At 37.6% G+C, this 16,729-nt stretch overlaps 3 protein-coding genes across 6 annotated transcripts; all 3 read right to left on the minus strand.

Moving 5' to 3' along the window:
- Positions 1-4,780: 4,780 nt before the first annotated feature.
- On the minus strand, positions 4,781-7,837 carry LOC117575491 (BTB/POZ domain-containing protein 17). The gene is made up of 4 exons (XM_034259730.2): positions 7,196-7,837; positions 6,094-7,096; positions 5,505-5,662; positions 4,781-5,449 (listed from the first exon to the last, which is right to left on the minus strand). Exons 1-4 carry the CDS (start codon positions 7,598-7,600, stop codon positions 5,195-5,197), a joined length of 1,821 nt encoding a protein of 606 aa, XP_034115621.1. The 5' UTR covers positions 7,601-7,837; the 3' UTR covers positions 4,781-5,194.
- Positions 7,838-8,526: 689 nt separating this feature from the next.
- Positions 8,527-12,526, minus strand: LOC117578071 (thioredoxin domain-containing protein 5 homolog). The gene is made up of 3 exons (XM_034263212.2): positions 12,223-12,526; positions 9,811-10,210; positions 8,527-9,742 (listed from the first exon to the last, which is right to left on the minus strand). The coding sequence occupies exons 1-3, from the start codon at positions 12,414-12,416 to the stop codon at positions 9,113-9,115; spliced, it is 1,224 nt and encodes a 407-aa protein (XP_034119103.1). The 5' UTR covers positions 12,417-12,526; the 3' UTR covers positions 8,527-9,112.
- Positions 12,527-12,892: 366 nt separating this feature from the next.
- On the minus strand, positions 12,893-16,655 carry LOC117578072 (mitochondrial uncoupling protein 4). 4 transcript variants are annotated; one of them, XM_034263216.2, is made up of 5 exons: positions 16,517-16,655; positions 15,479-15,823; positions 14,585-14,694; positions 13,945-14,433; positions 12,897-13,866 (listed from the first exon to the last, which is right to left on the minus strand). In XM_034263216.2, exons 2-5 carry the CDS (start codon positions 15,815-15,817, stop codon positions 13,692-13,694), a joined length of 1,113 nt encoding a protein of 370 aa, XP_034119107.1. In that variant the 5' UTR covers positions 15,818-15,823; positions 16,517-16,655; the 3' UTR covers positions 12,897-13,691. The 4 variants fall into 4 exon arrangements, with proteins under 4 accessions (XP_051860689.1, XP_034119107.1, XP_034119104.1 ...); XM_034263213.2 differs by lacking the exon at positions 16,517-16,655 and adding an exon at positions 16,270-16,510; XM_034263214.2 differs by lacking the exon at positions 16,517-16,655 and adding an exon at positions 16,437-16,497.
- Positions 16,656-16,729: the final 74 nt, after the last annotated feature.

The raw sequence follows: 16,729 nt of genomic DNA on the forward strand, positions 1-16,729 counted from the left end.
TTAGTCAAATTTTATTTGGATTTTCGGTTGAGGGTTTGGCGCTGTGCATTAATGGTTCAGTTTATCGTACTAAAGTTCGAAGTAATTTTTAAAAAGCTTTTTACACTAATGTAAATTTTTCGTAACCAGTATAGATTTGCATTCAAGAATTTTAATAATCCTCCAAAAAATGCACTTAGCATTTTATTAACAGGTAAGTATAGAACAAGTAAGAAAGCTACAGTCGAGGGTACTCGACTGTGAGATACCCGCTACCCATTTTGAATAAAAGCAATATATTTTGCGGTATTATTCTCAAAATATACCAAATATACTGCAAAAATACTAAAAATATACCAAACGGTATATGTGGTATATCGATATAGTACCGCATTCAAAATATACCATAGACGGCTCAATATACCAGATTGTCAGCCAAAGCAACTCAGACCCCTAGTAAGTAGGCGTTTTTGCCCATACAAAAGTATTTCTTTAATAACTTCGACAATTTTTATCTGATCGCAGGATCAGATTTCAGGAATCATAACTACTATAATAATTATTGTATATACCACAATTCGCAATTCTAGCTTTAAAATTACGCTTGTTATTCGATTTTTTTTATTTGCGGGGGCGGAAGTGGGCGTGCCAAAAATTTGAAACAAACTTGAACTGCGTGCAAACATAACAAATGCTGTCAAAAAAAATTATAGCTCTATCTCTTATAGTCTCTGAGATCTAGGTGTTCATACGGACGGACGGACGGACGGACGGACGGACGGACGGACAGACGGACATGGCTATATCGTCTCGGCTGTTGACGCTGATCAAGAATATATATACTTTATAGGGTCGGAGATGCCTCCTTCTACCCTATGGGTAGCGGGTATAAAAATGGTCAACATTTAAAAATATCCGCCGATTCTCCACCATTTAAAGAAGTTCGATTACAATGAGTATACGACAAGTTGGAATGCAGAGCAATACACATAGTACTTTCTTACTATATAAAGCCAAACTTCTTCCTATTTTCACTAATATTGAAATTCAAGCAAATCTAATATACAAACTTCTAATTCAGTTGACAATAAAGCAAAGCATGTGATCAACAAATTTGTTGCCATAAATCCGAATATCACTGAGCGTGCGCTCGCTGACAAAAGCTGATTGCTATGCGTGCAAATAGCAATCGCAATCGCGTATACGACCTGTTGGCTGGCAGTCTGGCAAATCCAACGCAGAGCAGAGAAAAAAGTCGCTTGTATTGCCGTCGAATATCCTTCTAAATTCTTTAGAATCTTGTAACAACTTGCCATTTTGTAAACGGAATAGCCATTAATGAATTAACAAACTCGAATCAAACATGTGCAAAAATAAAATTTGTAGCATACTTTGAGGATGCGCTCAGGTGAATGGATATCGTGAATATAGCTTGCAACTCGGCAGGATCTTGATGGATTTTAAAAGGTAATGCATTTTTGTGCTCACAGATGCCAGCACTACCGATTTGCATTTAAGGATTTATAGAATTCAACTAAAAAAATTTTCGAAAAATTTTTCAAGGTGGCATGCAAAAGTGGTCCGAAATTCAAATTATACTCTGTATCTTGTCCATTTTAAGAACGATTTGGATGTCCTTTTCTACATCGATAGATATTGATGGAAGGATATCAAGTGTATAACAATATCCTTGAAAGTCCTTCAAACGGCTGAGAAAAAAGGATTTTTTTGTTTACAAAAAAGTAGCCATATCTTAGAAGTCCTTTGCAGGATCAAGATGAAATTAGTGGCAAACAATTTATATTTAATGAGGCTAACAACTAGCCAAATGACATTCAAATCGTCCGGTAACTTTTCGAGATATTGTGAATTTTTTGTTTATAACGATTTTCCGTGCGCCCCGAAGCCAAAATTTTACAAGGGTTGGATTCTTAGATGACCCTATAATTTTTTGATGTCAATCGATAGATTTCGATCCCATAAATCGAATGCAACAAGTCCGCCCAAAATACGTTAGAAAATGACGGAGCTAGGATCAGTTTTCTAATCAGCAAAGTGTAGAAAACAACATTTTTGTAGCATACTTTCAGGCTGCGCAAAATGTGAATCACTTTGGTTAATATGAACTATTGGAACATTTACTAAGACCTTTATCGATTCTTCTTTATTTGTTTACAGCTGTCCTCAAGTTATACACGCTCCATTTAAATCAATTTGCGAATATAATCTTCAGTTGACTTAAAGATGCCATCTGGACATTTAAGTGCGATCTTCTAGTGAAATGATAGATTGTATCCTTATCATACTTTGATCTACACGACTGTTTATGCTGATCAACATAAACATAAACGTGTAATCACGTTTATTGCAGCGACTTTATGTATAAATCAAAGCCACTTTACGATACACTATTCTTAGATATTTTTTTACGGCACAAGAGCAACATGGATATTAAAGATAAGTCTAAGTCAATTGCTGTCATATAACAAATTATGATGCAATTAAACACGCCCCTTTGTAAAGCAAATGTTTACGCGCTGCTTTTGAAAATCTGTTATCAGTTTTCACTTTCAACTTTAAGACTCAATAATTCTTTTTGATGTGTCACTTTAAGAAAGAGAACTCACCGAATTCATGCTCGCAATCAATCACATAGCCGGAATTATCCATTTTTGTTAAACGAAAAAAAAATAAGTAAAATAATAATTCTAAATAAAAAAAAAGAGAAAAGGCTCAGCGGTCGAATCAGATCGGATCTTATATATAGGCAGCTAACACTGGAGGAGATGCGACTGATGCGACTGCTGGCACTGCCGAAATTCAACTGGCATGCTGGGAACATCACTTCTCCTCTTTTACCAAATTTTATCTTGAAGTAATGCTTTACACTCGGCTATCATTAGAAAGACCGATTACAATTGGGTTCTGTAAAACAAAGTGTGTATTTGTGTGCTTATAGCCATGATAATACTTCTTTGATGCTGAAACTCGTAAAACACTGGATAAGGCGTGAAAATAGCGGCTCAAATATACCCATTAATAAGATAGAAAATGTTTCGAAAAGTTAATAATAAATAATAAGCAACTTGTGAAGAAACCTATTTGATCACTTTTTTTAAATATATAATTATCATTTTATAAAACAAAAAACTTACTAAATGAGTATAATATAATTAGCTGAAGGCCTTCGCTGCCATTGCTTTATCAATAGCGTTAGTATTAATTTTAATTATAGCTAACCTTTAAATAAATATTCTAGTGCAATAAAATGTAATATAAACAACAAAGATTGCATCTTGAGGCAACAAGAAGATGCAGCCGCTCCCATAAATATGCAATGATATCACCACCGGAAATAAAAGACCCTATGTTGTTCCTTTACAGGGTATTAAAACGCGATATCACACAACTAACAACATGGGTTAACTGAGCTGTAAAATATTAATACCCGCCTCGCTAAACTTTATAATCGCCACTCTATAAATTTATGCAAGTCAGCGCACGCTGAGACACTTGCTCTTATTCTTCCTCATCGTCTAGCAGAGCACCACAACAATAGCATAGTTGGGTATATGGTCTGGGCAACAGTTGCCAACGGGGAACCGTCTCGAAATGTTGACAAAATAAATAAATAATACAAGAGAAAACAAAAATTGCGTTTTTTATATGACGGTTTAGGTTCTTAAGTTTCGTAGTCCATAGTTCAGTTAATGCTCTGAAATTTCATCAAATGGTGAAGGTGTTTTCAAGGGTAGAAGATCTGCATTCATATCATTTTTGGGAATTACGAGAATCGATTTATTTTTGTTTTTGCCGATCTGAGATAAGAAGTTCGATATACAGTTTTTTTTTGTATTTTGTTATAATAATACAGAAGTTCTTAGCATAGACTGAAAACTACGAATTAGAAAAAAAACACAGTATTGAATTAATGATTGACAAAATATTGAAATTGATGGGAGAAGAAACACGAGAATGAATTGCAGGAAACCTTCTTCAGGCATATACATTTGTGTATGTATGTATGTAACAATAATGTACGATTTTCATAATATAGTATGTATTGTATAAATATATGTATCTCTGTAAATTGTAGCGTACTTGCAGATGCATTTGTATCTATGTACATTTCATCTCACTCTATCTCTCTCTTTTTCTCTCGTTCACTCGCTCTTTGCTTTATCCATTGTGTATTTGCCATACTCTTCGGATGCATGGACAATTACTTGCACTTTCGAAACACAGCAATCGTATTTATCTATTACGGAGAAGCTTACGGTTTATGATGATTTAGGTGTACTCTTATGGTATAACAAAAAGCCATGTAGTGAGATAGTTAAGACCGACATGCTGATAATATTTACACGAAAACAAGAACACGTAAAAGAGTTAAGCTAAACGCAATGATTTGACTTAAGAATATCATCTTATATACACATATACAGATACAAAGATACTCATACTTGAATACAGCAGAGATACGGATACGGATGCGGATACGTTAGATAGCGCTTTTAATTGGCAAAACGTTTTTACTTTTACGTCAACACATCGAAGTTGAACAACAAAAGTCTAACACCAATTACTTTATAGTGTGTAAGTGTAACTTATTTTTAAAAGAGTACAAAGATATATATTTTTCTTTTTTTTTTGCATTGCTGATAAACCGACAATACCAGACGACAACAATCTTAATTGCATTTTGACTATATATCAATCAACGTTCATCATCGAAACATTTGCATTTCCAAATTCGTTATGCCCGCCATAATCGTTATTAAGTTAAATTCCAAAATACAAGTATCAATTAAATAGCTCTCTATATTCTTTCATAACTTCAAGTCCATGTGAGAACACAAAAAAAAAGAAAACAAAAACATAATTGAATTATAATTATTTAGAAATAAGAATTAAACACTCTACAAACGTATTGCAATCGTATGTTCATGTCATTTATACAAAGTTATGGAAGAAATAAATGGTTAAGAGCTATATCGCTATGCAAAAAACATACACACAGAATAAATACATTTGCAAATCATGTAAATTCCGATTCAATTTGCAATTCAAAACGATCTTCCATCGAAATTCTACACACTTTGTTTTTGTTTTATGTATATACATAAATATATATATACACATATACATATATATAGCATATATAGATCTGAATTCGCACATATTCTGGATATTGTGGATTGTGTCTTTTTGTTGTTCAAAATTGAAATGGCGGCGTATCGCGACAGGTGTGCGCATCCATTGGTGTGATGACCACGTGCAGGGAGAGCGTATTGCGCTGATTCCCAGTCAGATGGGGACTCAAATAGGGCGATGTGTGCTCCAGCTCCTCGTATGGCAATAGATTATCCAAATTGATGACACGCGCCTCATCCGAAAAATACTCTGTTCGCTCCACAACGGTTCGTATGTGCGGAATTTGATTTTGCACTCCAACAATCAGCACAGCAATCTGTAAATTTCAATTTCATTTTAATTGTTATTTAAGTGTAATGTAGTAGACGCACCTTGAAGCGCTCCTCCTCGATGTTGTTGTGCTTGCAGGTGACGCGCAATCGCACCGTGTTCAGTGAGCAGCCGGGCACATCCTCGCCACACACCATTTTGGCCTTATTGTACTTTACTCCGCGCGGAAAGAATTCGATTTCCCAAGTCATGCAGGGATCTAAAATTGTACAAAACATTAAGATGAAAACAGTTTTTCACGAAATGCATATATGTTAGAAAATAACAAATTTTACAGTATATCAGATATATCATCAGATATTTCAGATCCTTGACTAGAAATATTTCATTCTGTGGTGAAATGCATTGGAATAATAACGATAAATATTAGCACACAAAGTAGTAAACTTTATATCTAATAAGCGTAACGAATTTTTGGATGACTTACAGAATTCATTTCAGCTTGTCAACAAGTATTAAAATAGACTTTCTAATAACTTCGTAGAAATATTACGGAATATTATAGAATTGTGTTCAAAATTATCCGAATTGTGCCGAATTAAGCTAATTACTAAACCGGTAAGTCACTTTACAATATATAAAAAGTCACGTAACGTAATTTAATGCAAATTGGAAAATGTCAACACTCACCATCCTCAGTCTCGGCGATATGACGTTGCGAAAAGAAGCAGGTTACATAGTTCTTATAGTCCTCAATCTCATCAAAGTTGGGCACATCGATGCCCACACTCCACGTATCGTTCCAATAGAGACGTGGCGTAAATTGCAGCTCCCCGCACTCCGAATAGCGCACCTCACGCACCCGATCCTCCTGCCCAGATTGATAGCTCATACCGATGGCAATGCGCTCAACGAGGAACTTATTGTGATACTTAATCAACGGCACACACATCAATTTTGATAGCTCGGTGGGTGTCATCATCCCGAAACGTATATGCATCACCGTCTGCTCGATGAGCTCCACAAAGCTGCTGGCCTTCTTTTCGGCGCTCAGATTGCTGGTGGCCTCGATGAGATCGTGACGATGCAGTAGCCACGTCTGCAATATGTTAAACAATTTGTACTCGCTGGCGACAACAATGTCATTCTGCTGCAACAGCAATTGCAATATGGCCGGATCCATATCAACGAAATCCTTCGATTCAGCGACCATGCCCAGATTCCATTTGAGAAAACGCTTCAGCGTTTCGGTGAGATCATTATGCGTGGGCGTAAATGACAATGTATATTGTAACCATGAGACCAAATAGCCACTGGTTGCCGCCTTCGCCACATGCTTCATCATATAGCCAACGCACAGTTCGATGAGGTCGCGTACATTGTATTTATCGGATAATGCCAGCATTGGCATCACCGTCTGCAGCGCCACCTCAATGTGGCCCACATACAGATACTTGATGAACTGTGGAAAGACCGCCGAACAGCAGGCTTCCTCGTGCAGCTCAATGACACGCTTGCTGCACTCATTCCACTCCGGGTTCATGAGCATCACCTGAAAGACATCGCTGCTGGCGCAGAGAATGACACGATGAGCCGGATACTCGTTGCCATCGACCAGCAGCACAATGTCCGACATCAGTTTGTCCGCATACAGATGCGCAATCTTGTTCAGCACGCTATTCGCATCGATCATCTGTTTATCATAAACAAGGATTAGTTACATGTAGAGTACCATATACAATGTATATCTATGTAGTTGGTTGTCTTGTTCTTGAGGAATATGCATACTCACTGTGCTAGCGCCATCCTGTGCCTCGTCTGTTTCCAGGCATTTGCGTCGCTTGGCATCCTGATCCTCGTTGAGGGGCGTTGTGGTGCCTTCGCTGCCACCATTTGTGGCCGCCACTGGATTTGCATTGTTATTGCCACTGGCAGAATTTGCAGCATCGCCAGCTGCCACAACACCAACAGCAGGTGCCGCAGCTCCAGCTCCAGCGGCTCCAGCGGCTCCAGCTGATGCGCCAGCAGCTACAGCACCGCCAGCAGCAGCAGCAGCTGCTGCGGCTCCTGCAACGCCACCTCCAGCTGCAGCAGCACCTCCTCCACCTGCTCCACTTCCGCCTCCGCCTCCACCTCCACCTCCACCAACAGCTCCAGCTCCAGAGGCAGCCGCGCCTCCGTTAATATTTGCGTTCATAAAAAACTTTACACGCGTTCCGTTTGGAATTCTCAGTGTGGCCGAAAATAAATGGAATCCCACTGCTCCTCCCACACACACACTCGCACACACACACACAAAGCTTTAAATCGAATGCCGAGTTGAGTTTGCTTGGAACAGCAGCCTTGCAGCACATTGAGGCCCAATTGGGTTCACATCAATTTACCAGCTATGATGATAGAAAACAACAAATTGCGTTTGTGTGACTGTGTGACCGTGCGCACGCTAAGCCAAAAATACCCAAAACATCACAAAGTAATTGCTATCGTTAATCAAACGATAAATTTCTCAGTAAATCGAATTCAAATGGTTATCAAATGAACAAAAAATTAATTATTGTTGTTAATTATAGTTAATGATAAACAAAAAGTGCATATTATATGAAATTCTACTACTATTTATACGTCAATACTGAAGGCTAATCTAATATAATATAATGCATATTTTAATCAATATATTACTAAAAATAAAGTATTATTTAAAAATATGAAAAAATAAACAAAGAAAAACTAATATTATTAAATATATTAATATATAATTATATTATCAAGTTAAGTCTCCGAATTAATTAGTGTTTTAGCTTGTAGCAATAAAATAAAATAATGAATTCTCTCAAAATCGAGACTAAAACCAGATTTATAACTTTCAATATTTTCTTGTGTGCTTTTGATAATTGAAAAGTGTATTTTAATAAATAATAAGCCTTTTAATACATGTTGATTGTTTTTATTCATAAATGTTCTTAACTCTTATGGAGTTTAATTATTATTTAATGAATCATAATATAATGATTAACTTTATTAACAAAACTTTCAGCGAATAAATTGCTCAGAAAATTGAATACTCATATTTACGGGTAAAAATTACCCGTAATATTTGGTAAATAATTGTCAACACATTCCATATTCCATTCCCAAATTGGTTTTATTTTATTTATTTCGTTTGAGCTATATATTATTAGACATTTTTTTTAAACTAAACTCAATATTTAATGTGAGTCTCGAAAGTTGAGATCAAACATGCCAGATATCTATTTAAATGTTCGTATCCTTGCCTTCTAGTACATATCATGTAAATAGTAGCAGCAATTTTATAAATTGTTCTACCTCAAGTCTATTAAAGTTTCAACTGTGATTGTTTATTTATAGATATTTGGCACATGTGAACAAAACTCGCAAATTACATCACAAAAGAAAAAAAATATAGTAGTAAAAAAAAATAAACACTCGGGAATAAAAAAGAACTATAGCGAAACAGATGAAATTAAAATAGTATCAAACATTTGCTGTTGTTTTGCTTCAAATATGATGACAACTCGTTCCAAGATGGCACGACTTGGCTGTCTTGATGAACATACAGAAATTATGTTACTTTGGCGATGGCGATGATGGTGATGCTGATGTTGATGATGACGATGATGTTGATCTTGATCTTGACATTCGTATGCGTGTGTGCTGTGAATTTGTTCAGTGTTTGATAATTGCAGCAAGCTCAAAGTTCATCGTGTCCAATGAATTTCTTGATGTACGCCTGCAATTCTGGCAATGAACGGCTTCCATTGTATTCATTCTGTCGCTTGCCATTCTTGTAGAGGAACAGCGTCGGATAACCCTCCACCTGCTGATCAATGCAGATCTGTTTGTTCTCCGGCGTTGTGCAATCCACCTTGGCAATCACAATATTCGATTCCGTCGACACGGTATCCGTGGCCAATTGCTCCCAAGTGGGCTGCAGTTTCTGGCAATGTCCACACCATGGTGCATAGAATTTGATGAACGTGATGCCATCGGCAGTTGCCTTCTCGAACTCCGAATCGCCACTCAGCTGCAGCACAGTATTCTTTTTAGCCTCATCTTTGGCGTCATCTTTCTTCGCTGCATCGCCACTTTTGCTAGGTGTCCCAATCATTTTCTCCACATAGGCGGTGAGCGTCTCCAGATCGCGTGCGCCAGCATATTTCTCAATTTTCTTGCCATCCTCAATCCAGAGCATGGTGGGATAACCTTTCACCTCAAAGTCCTGGCAAACGGAACGATACTGCGTGCAATCAACTTTGGAAATTGTCACATCGCTCTCCTTGATCAACGCCTGAGCCAATTTCTCCCAAGTGGGGGCCAATCGCTAAAATAAATGGAAATCTCCCATTAGTTTTTATTGCAAAACTAAAGTAGTAGTTATGACAATTTTACCTGACAATGACCGCACCAGGGTGCAAAGAACTTGACGAAATGATTGCCATTGGACACATGCTTGGCAAAGGTCTCCTCGGTGAGTTCAACCACCTTGCCAGCATTTGGATTTGCCTCCAAAGCCTTCTCTTCGCTCAAATCCTCCTCGCCCACTGTGTTAAGCTCCTGATTGATAAAATCGGTAATTGCGGGCAAATCGCGGGTACCCTTGAACTTGATGGACTCCGTTTCGCCCAATTTGAAGAGACGCAATGTGGGATAACCGGTAACTTGGTGATCGGCACAAAGCGATTGATGTTTGGTGCAATCCACGCGAGCAATGGTCACCTTGGGTTCATCGACATTCATGATTTCGGCCAACTGTTCCCACAGTGGATGCAATCTTGTGCAGTGTCCACACCTGAAAGACGCAAAAAGAATTCGTACATACAAATATAGAAGTAAAACAACAAAAAACAATCTATAATATTTATGTATGTTCTATATTGAAAGATCTCGATAAGCGTACGCTAGCTTATCAGTCAATAAAAACAAAGACTGATTTGGAAAAAGAATAATGGCTTGGCAATAATTACTCAACTTGGGCTCGTTTTCTCAACGCACACAGTTAAGAAAAAGAGGAAATGGATTTTCTTAAGATTTCATCAGTAAATTAATTCCTAATTATCGGACAGACTCGAGTTAAAAGTTTAACGACTCGATAGCGAGCTATTTAGAAACAGAATTTAAAATTAAAGCATTATCCTACTTTATTAAGTTACGGACTTGCATAAAGACAGTCGCATTGTTGTTATCTGAACAATAGCAAATTATCGCTTTAACTCGAGTTCGAGAAACGGACGCTAAGTGGCATAACTTAAGAGACTATCGTTCAAGTTAGGGGGGAAGTTTAAAAATAGAGAGGAAAACATCAAGTATGACGACAATTCGAGCCTAATCATATTCTGAGTTGAAATATTCAGTTTGTCAAATTTGGACACGTATTCCGCTCCACGTAAAGTGAAACTTTTGTTGTTGTTGTTGCTTGGATAAGACACAAAGCAAATCATCATTAACTGACGTGTTCTTAAATATAAGTTGTCCAATATTAGTCATAGCCCGTGTGACATTTTTAAATCAATAACTAATTATCTTAAGCACTTGCATAGAAATAAGCAATTAATCTATATTTGTTTATTAAGTTCGTAATCTTAAATGATCAAATAATGTATATTATCAAAGTCTATTATAAAGTTAAGTTTTAGCAATCAATAAAAAAGTGAATAATACAAATCAAAAATAGATATTTTATAATCTAAAATCAAAATAATAAGAAAGTATGAAATAATATCATCATCAAAATCATACTATACTTGAATAAACTTATAATGTCAATCTATTTAAATATTATATATACCATAAAAATACAAATATTGATCATTAAATTAATAAATAATTAAAAGTAATAATAATTATACTTGAACAATCTAACAATCTATTTGAAAAAGCTCCAATATAGAGAACTATATTATCGCAAAGTAACTTAAGCAGAGTTAAGTTTCTTGTAAATAAATAAAACATACGTGTTGAAACGCATGACAAGTCGACAATTGAAATATTTGAAAAGAGACTTCTACTACATAATATTAGTGTTGTTTTACTCCAATAATAAATGCTATTTAATATTGTAAGCTGATAACAACTACGAGACGCTTTTTGCCGGTCAACGAACGCCACATACATTATTAGTACATGTATTAGTTTCGTCATGGTGTCTGTCTGTCTGTGTGTGTGTGTGTGTGTGTGGGGGGGGGGGGGCTGACTAAGTATGCATGTGTATGTGCACGTCTTTGTGTGCGTGTGTAATCTTGTAGTATTTGTCAATCAGAGACGCGGGTTCTTCACTTTTCTCAAAACAAAGCCCCCGTTTGACCATTTGAAGCGTCCTTATCATAAATACGTTATAGTACGTGTACAATTCCCGAATAATGACAAATATGAAAGTATATCAAATGACTGCGTCAATATGACACCAAAAACTTAAAACAAAAGCAAAAGCAGCTGTTGCTGCCCAAACCAATGTATGCAAAGCTTGCTTAATTATTTAGTTGATTTGTGTCAGTCAACAGGGAAATGCGTGTGTGTGTGTTTGTACACTTGCTTAGAAGTGCTCACAAATTACATACACACGCATGCATGCGTGCTTATGTGTAAGTGCGTTTGTGTAGAGTTATGTATGTTGTGTGTACAGATGTTTTAAAGTCTGCGTGGCCGCAACAACAACAACAACAACAACAACAGCGTCATTTATTTGCCGGCCATGGCCGAAAAAACCCAAAAATTCTGCCAAGTTGCCAAATTAAGGCAGAATATATATATGCATTTTTTTTTCTTTTTTTGGATGTTCTTGCGATTTTGTATTTTATAGCTTACCATGGCGCAAAAAATTTGACAAATACATTGCCGGTAGCGATAACCTCGTCAAATGTTTCCGGGTCCAATTCGATGGCGAAATGTTTTTCATCGGCCGCTTGTTTTTGCTCCTCTTCTTTGGCATTTGCCACAAATGGTGACAGGCTTAAAGCACAAATGCCAGCTAGCAGTGGTATGTATGATTTGAATAACATTTTCGACTGTTTCCAAATTGTTAATTGTATTTGCACTTAAATACTACACACAACACCACCACACTATTCTTCTAAATGGATGAATTCAGACTTTTTGTTTCTCAAAAAAAAAAGCTTTCTGGTGTGACCACAAGCAAGTTCTGAAAATATACGTTTAAACGCCGATAGAACATACCAAATGAAGTAAATAAATGTGACCATTGAGCTGAAGAGTATTTTATGACCATTCATATTTTTTCAGCCAAAACAGAATTCAAGATTATACATTTTTATTATTGCAAAACTTAAAAATATTTGAAAAGGTATTTATTGTTAAGCTATATTATACCTATCTTTTTGAATATACGCATACATAATACTATGAACGATTACAATTTCAAAAATTATCGATACTTGTTTCAAAAGTACTCGATGACAGTTCATGAATTTAAATTTGAAACTTCTAACGAAATTATTTTTAAATTTTCAAAGTAATTAAGAAGATTCAATTTGTTGTGGTACAAATACACGTGGACCATATAGTTTATTCAATTTATATTAATGCATGCAGTCCATGCTCAACCCACCCACTATGAAAAAACGGAATTATAATGAAAAAAAAAAAAAAGGTTAAAACCGTTTCTAATTGATATACAGGTATTTCGAAATGAAATTGTATGTAACAATTTGTAGGATAGAAACCAGAATTATATCAGTTAACTCATTTTTTTGTTGTTTTGCTTTTTTATGTTTATGATAAAAACAATAACGTACATATTACCGAACAACCAAACAACTTTATCGAGCATATAGTATTCTTTCTCAGTCTACGATCCCTCGTCTTTTTTTTTAAGTTTTCTACAAGTTAACTAGCTGCAGCTGCTGCTTTTGTTGTTTGTTCCACACTTTCTTGTGAGTATTGAAAGTCCTTTTGTTGTCCTGGGGACCTGAGCAAGAAGAAGCTAGATTCAAGAGAATATATGAAGGGATGGGTAGGGGGACCTTTGTTGTTTGTGCTACGATGGAAACAGTCTTGGAGTGGGGATATTTTGTACCATAACAATAATAGCACTTTTGTTTACTTTGTTGCCGGACAAAGCAGTGTGTAGAATTAACATTACTATTTTTTCTTTGCTCTCTCTTTTGTTTGTTTCGCTCTCTCTCTTTCTCTTTCTCTTGTTGTCACTCTCTTATTAACATGTACATATATCGATTGCAATTTGTTTTGATTTTCGTGTCTGTCTTCTCGATTTGAATTGTGAACTTAACAAAAAAAAAAACAAACACATTCTGAGCTCAATAACTGGAGGCGCCAATCATTTTGCGTATCTGCTCGAATGACAACCAAAAGGTTAAGGACCACGGTGCCATGCGTATCCAGCAGGGCAGGAAACCTTTGTAGAGCGCAACAAATCCTTCCTTGGCCACCGTTTGACGCAGACAATCCACCGAACCGCGATACAGCAAGCCCCTAGAAAATGTTGTTAGAGAATCCATCGATTAAAATGAGATAAACTATGAGATTATCCATCTACCTTAGCCTACTTACCGTCCCAGCTCGTCGGTCGGTTGATTCATGATCCGTGTCTTGACCACATCCGCGGGTGTGCCCATTATGGCAGCCACAAAACCGGCACAAATCGAGGCAAGGACATGCACCGTATGGCAATCGGGCATTTGCAGGCGATGCATAATCAGATGCTTGATCGTATCGTATGTGGTCAGATCACCGAGATTAACAAGTGCCGCCCGTTGCACATTCGGTATGCTGCCCTTCCACAGACCCTTAACACCGCCGCGTTGGATAATCTGACGGAAGGCATGCGCGGCGCCATGAACGCGCGGCGCATCGCCCATCAGACGACGGCGGCCCTCCATTTGTATTTGGACCTTGACCAGATCGGCGGGCGAGGCGAGCCATTGAGCCACAGCGCCGGCGGTGACGCCGCACAGCGCTGATTTCCACACGGGCAGCGCCTGGGTGCCGTTCTGGGTGAACTCCTTGCGCATCAGATCATAGCTGCAGATGCGCACGCCACTGTCGAGGAGGAGACGAGATTAGTTCATCGCGTGCTTGCCAAAAAATTGTTTTGATTGCTAATTGCAGGCCTTCGCAGTCGCCAGGATGCGAATTCTCGTGGTTAAATGTTTTCTTGAATTATGTTTTTTTTTTGTTTTTTTGTGCCCACCTATAGACGACGTGTCTGTAGAGCGCCGGCGTCACGCCCTGCCACAATTTGAGAGCGCCCTCCTCGCGTACAATGCCAAAGGCGGTGGCGACCATGCCGCGATATTGCATCTGGTGGTTATATTGGGGGTGTGGGTTTTGTTGTGGTTACATAATATCTTGTAGTTCATTCATCGAACATAGTAAATGCCCAAAATATATAGGTTTCACATTTAAAACACACAAACACACACACACACAGTACAAACATACATACAGAGACAGAGATAATGGGGAATAATGGGTGGACGGGGTTTGGTGGGGAATTATGAATGGCCTTGAACAGTCAGCTGAACTGAAAAATCTACTATGCCTCTCTATCTCTTGACACACCCCACAAAATCAATTTGCCAAAAAAACACCTCCAAATTAAATTAGATTTAAGCGCTGTGCAAGCTTATCAAAATTTTTGTTGTTTGTTAAGGCTGATAATAGTACACTGTGAGGTCCAAAAATAATATGTGTAGATATGTTAATCTTCGAATTGCAACAAATTTGCACTTATCTAAGGCACACCGAAGCGTGCAATACCCTTGCAGCAAATTAAGAAAGCGCCGATTGTAAATTTAAATTGTTATCGTAATCGAAGCTCAAAAGCTATCAAGAACTGCACTAAACGTTGATTTTACTTGTTTGAGTGTCGGACAGACGGATGAACGGATGAAAGTTAAGAAGAAGAGTTCAGATGATTGGGCAAGGGGGGCGGTGGGAATGGGGCCACTGCAAGGGTATAAGTAATTAGAGAAGCCGGGATTAAAGCCAAGGCATGCATAAGAGACCGTTATAACAACAACAAAGGGTTAACACTTTTACATTTAATGAGACATTTAAAAAACATTGAAAGTAATAAACTTACATTTGCTTTGGCACCGCCAGCAACACTGGCCACACTGGCCGCCTCGCCTTGGATCTGTAGACGGGTCTTGGTGAGATCAAGCGGGTAGGTGGCCAATTCGGCTATGGATGCGGCCACCACAGATACCACATAGGTGCAGGCAAATGAATCTGCATAATCATATTTCACAGGTCGCAGCTGATGGCGTCCACTCGAAGTGGTACTGTTACTGCTGCTGCTGTTGTTGTTGGCTGTCATTGCCGCTGCTCCTTGGACTGTGCTCGCATCTGAGCTGGGCACACTGCCGGATGTGGTGATGGCAGCAGCGGCAGCGGCTGCTGTTGTAATTGTTGCTGGCATTTCTGGCTGCAAAAGTTGAAAGCTTTGTTAATATTTGAATGCATAATAGCACAAAACACACAAAACATAGCACGTTTCTTTGATTTTTGGGGGCTGGCCAAAATAATAAAGTTTGCTAATTTATTGAACACAAATATATGTAGATACATATGTATGTAGATCGAGAGGTCGCGTGACTTGCTCTATAACCAAATGAGAAAGTCGGTGTTTGGCGAACAAATCCAGTTGGGTTGGTTGGCAATGTGTTGCCAAATGCTGCTGCTGCTGTTCAAGGATGCTGTGCGCATCATTTTTTTTTCGTTTTGCTCAATTTACATAACTCGAAACAAACAACAACAACATAAGCCAAAAACGGCAACGGTTGCCAACGACGTCAATGTGAGACCAAACAAAAACAACAAAAAACAAAAAGAAACAAGCAGCACCAAAATTAGTTTAGTTTTTTAGCTTGCCTTTATTTTGTTTTTTTTTTTTTTGTTTGTTTTTTATTTTTTAGTCCGTGGGCTCAACGCCGTATTTCGGCGCTTTATATTCACTTAAACGCCAGCGTTAATCGTCTGCTCATTGCAAAATTGGTTTCAGTGTGTATATTTGTTTATCAGTAAATGTGTGTGTGTACTTTATGGACTCTTATCAATTGTGCATCAATAAAACAAAAAAAATTATAAATATGTGTGTCACAGAAAAACAAAAACAAACCCAAAACTGGCGACAGTGTTGCACAGCTGTTCAAAGGCGGCCAACAGCAGCAATGTGCCCGCAGTGTTGAATGCTTCAAAAATATACCAAACAGCTCAAAGAAGCTGCATAAATTGTGGCGCTGTACACTAAAATATAACACCCAAGTGTATATATGTAAACAAACATGTCAAACAGTCAAAATACGTTAAAGTGTACAAATATAATTTACAC

This window comes from Drosophila albomicans, chromosome X (assembly GCF_009650485.2).
Source record: "Drosophila albomicans strain 15112-1751.03 chromosome X, ASM965048v2, whole genome shotgun sequence".
NCBI classification, from domain to species: domain Eukaryota; kingdom Metazoa; phylum Arthropoda; class Insecta; order Diptera; family Drosophilidae; genus Drosophila; species Drosophila albomicans.

What these genes read in the sequence shown, in the direction of transcription:
- LOC117575491 (XM_034259730.2), bottom strand. Translation starts at nt 7,600, where the DNA reads ATGAACGCAAATATTAACGGAGGCGCGGCTGCCTCTGGAGCTGGAGCT. An exon ending in CACAGGATGGCGCTAGCACA is followed by an intron (nt 7,097 to 7,195) that starts GTGAGTATGCAT and finishes TATGATAAACAG; the next exon opens with ATGATCGATGCGAATAGCGT. An exon ending in TATCGCCGAGACTGAGGATG is followed by an intron (nt 5,663 to 6,093) that starts GTGAGTGTTGAC and finishes GTACAATTTTAG; the next exon opens with ATCCCTGCATGACTTGGGAA.
- LOC117578071 (XM_034263212.2), bottom strand. Translation starts at nt 12,416, where the DNA reads ATGTTATTCAAATCATACATACCACTGCTAGCTGGCATTTGTGCTTTA. An exon ending in GTCAAATTTTTTGCGCCATG is followed by an intron (nt 10,211 to 12,222) that starts GTAAGCTATAAA and finishes TGCGTCTTTCAG; the next exon opens with GTGTGGACACTGCACAAGAT. An exon ending in CCTGGTGCGGTCATTGTCAG is followed by an intron (nt 9,743 to 9,810) that starts GTAAAATTGTCA and finishes CATTTATTTTAG; the next exon opens with CGATTGGCCCCCACTTGGGA.
- LOC117578072 (XM_034263216.2), bottom strand. Translation starts at nt 15,817, where the DNA reads ATGCCAGCAACAATTACAACAGCAGCCGCTGCCGCTGCTGCCATCACC. An exon ending in CTGGCGGTGCCAAAGCAAAT is followed by an intron (nt 14,695 to 15,478) that starts GTAAGTTTATTA and finishes TATAACCACCAG; the next exon opens with ATGCAATATCGCGGCATGGT. An exon ending in TACAGACACGTCGTCTATAG is followed by an intron (nt 14,434 to 14,584) that starts GTGGGCACAAAA and finishes CCTCCTCGACAG; the next exon opens with TGGCGTGCGCATCTGCAGCT.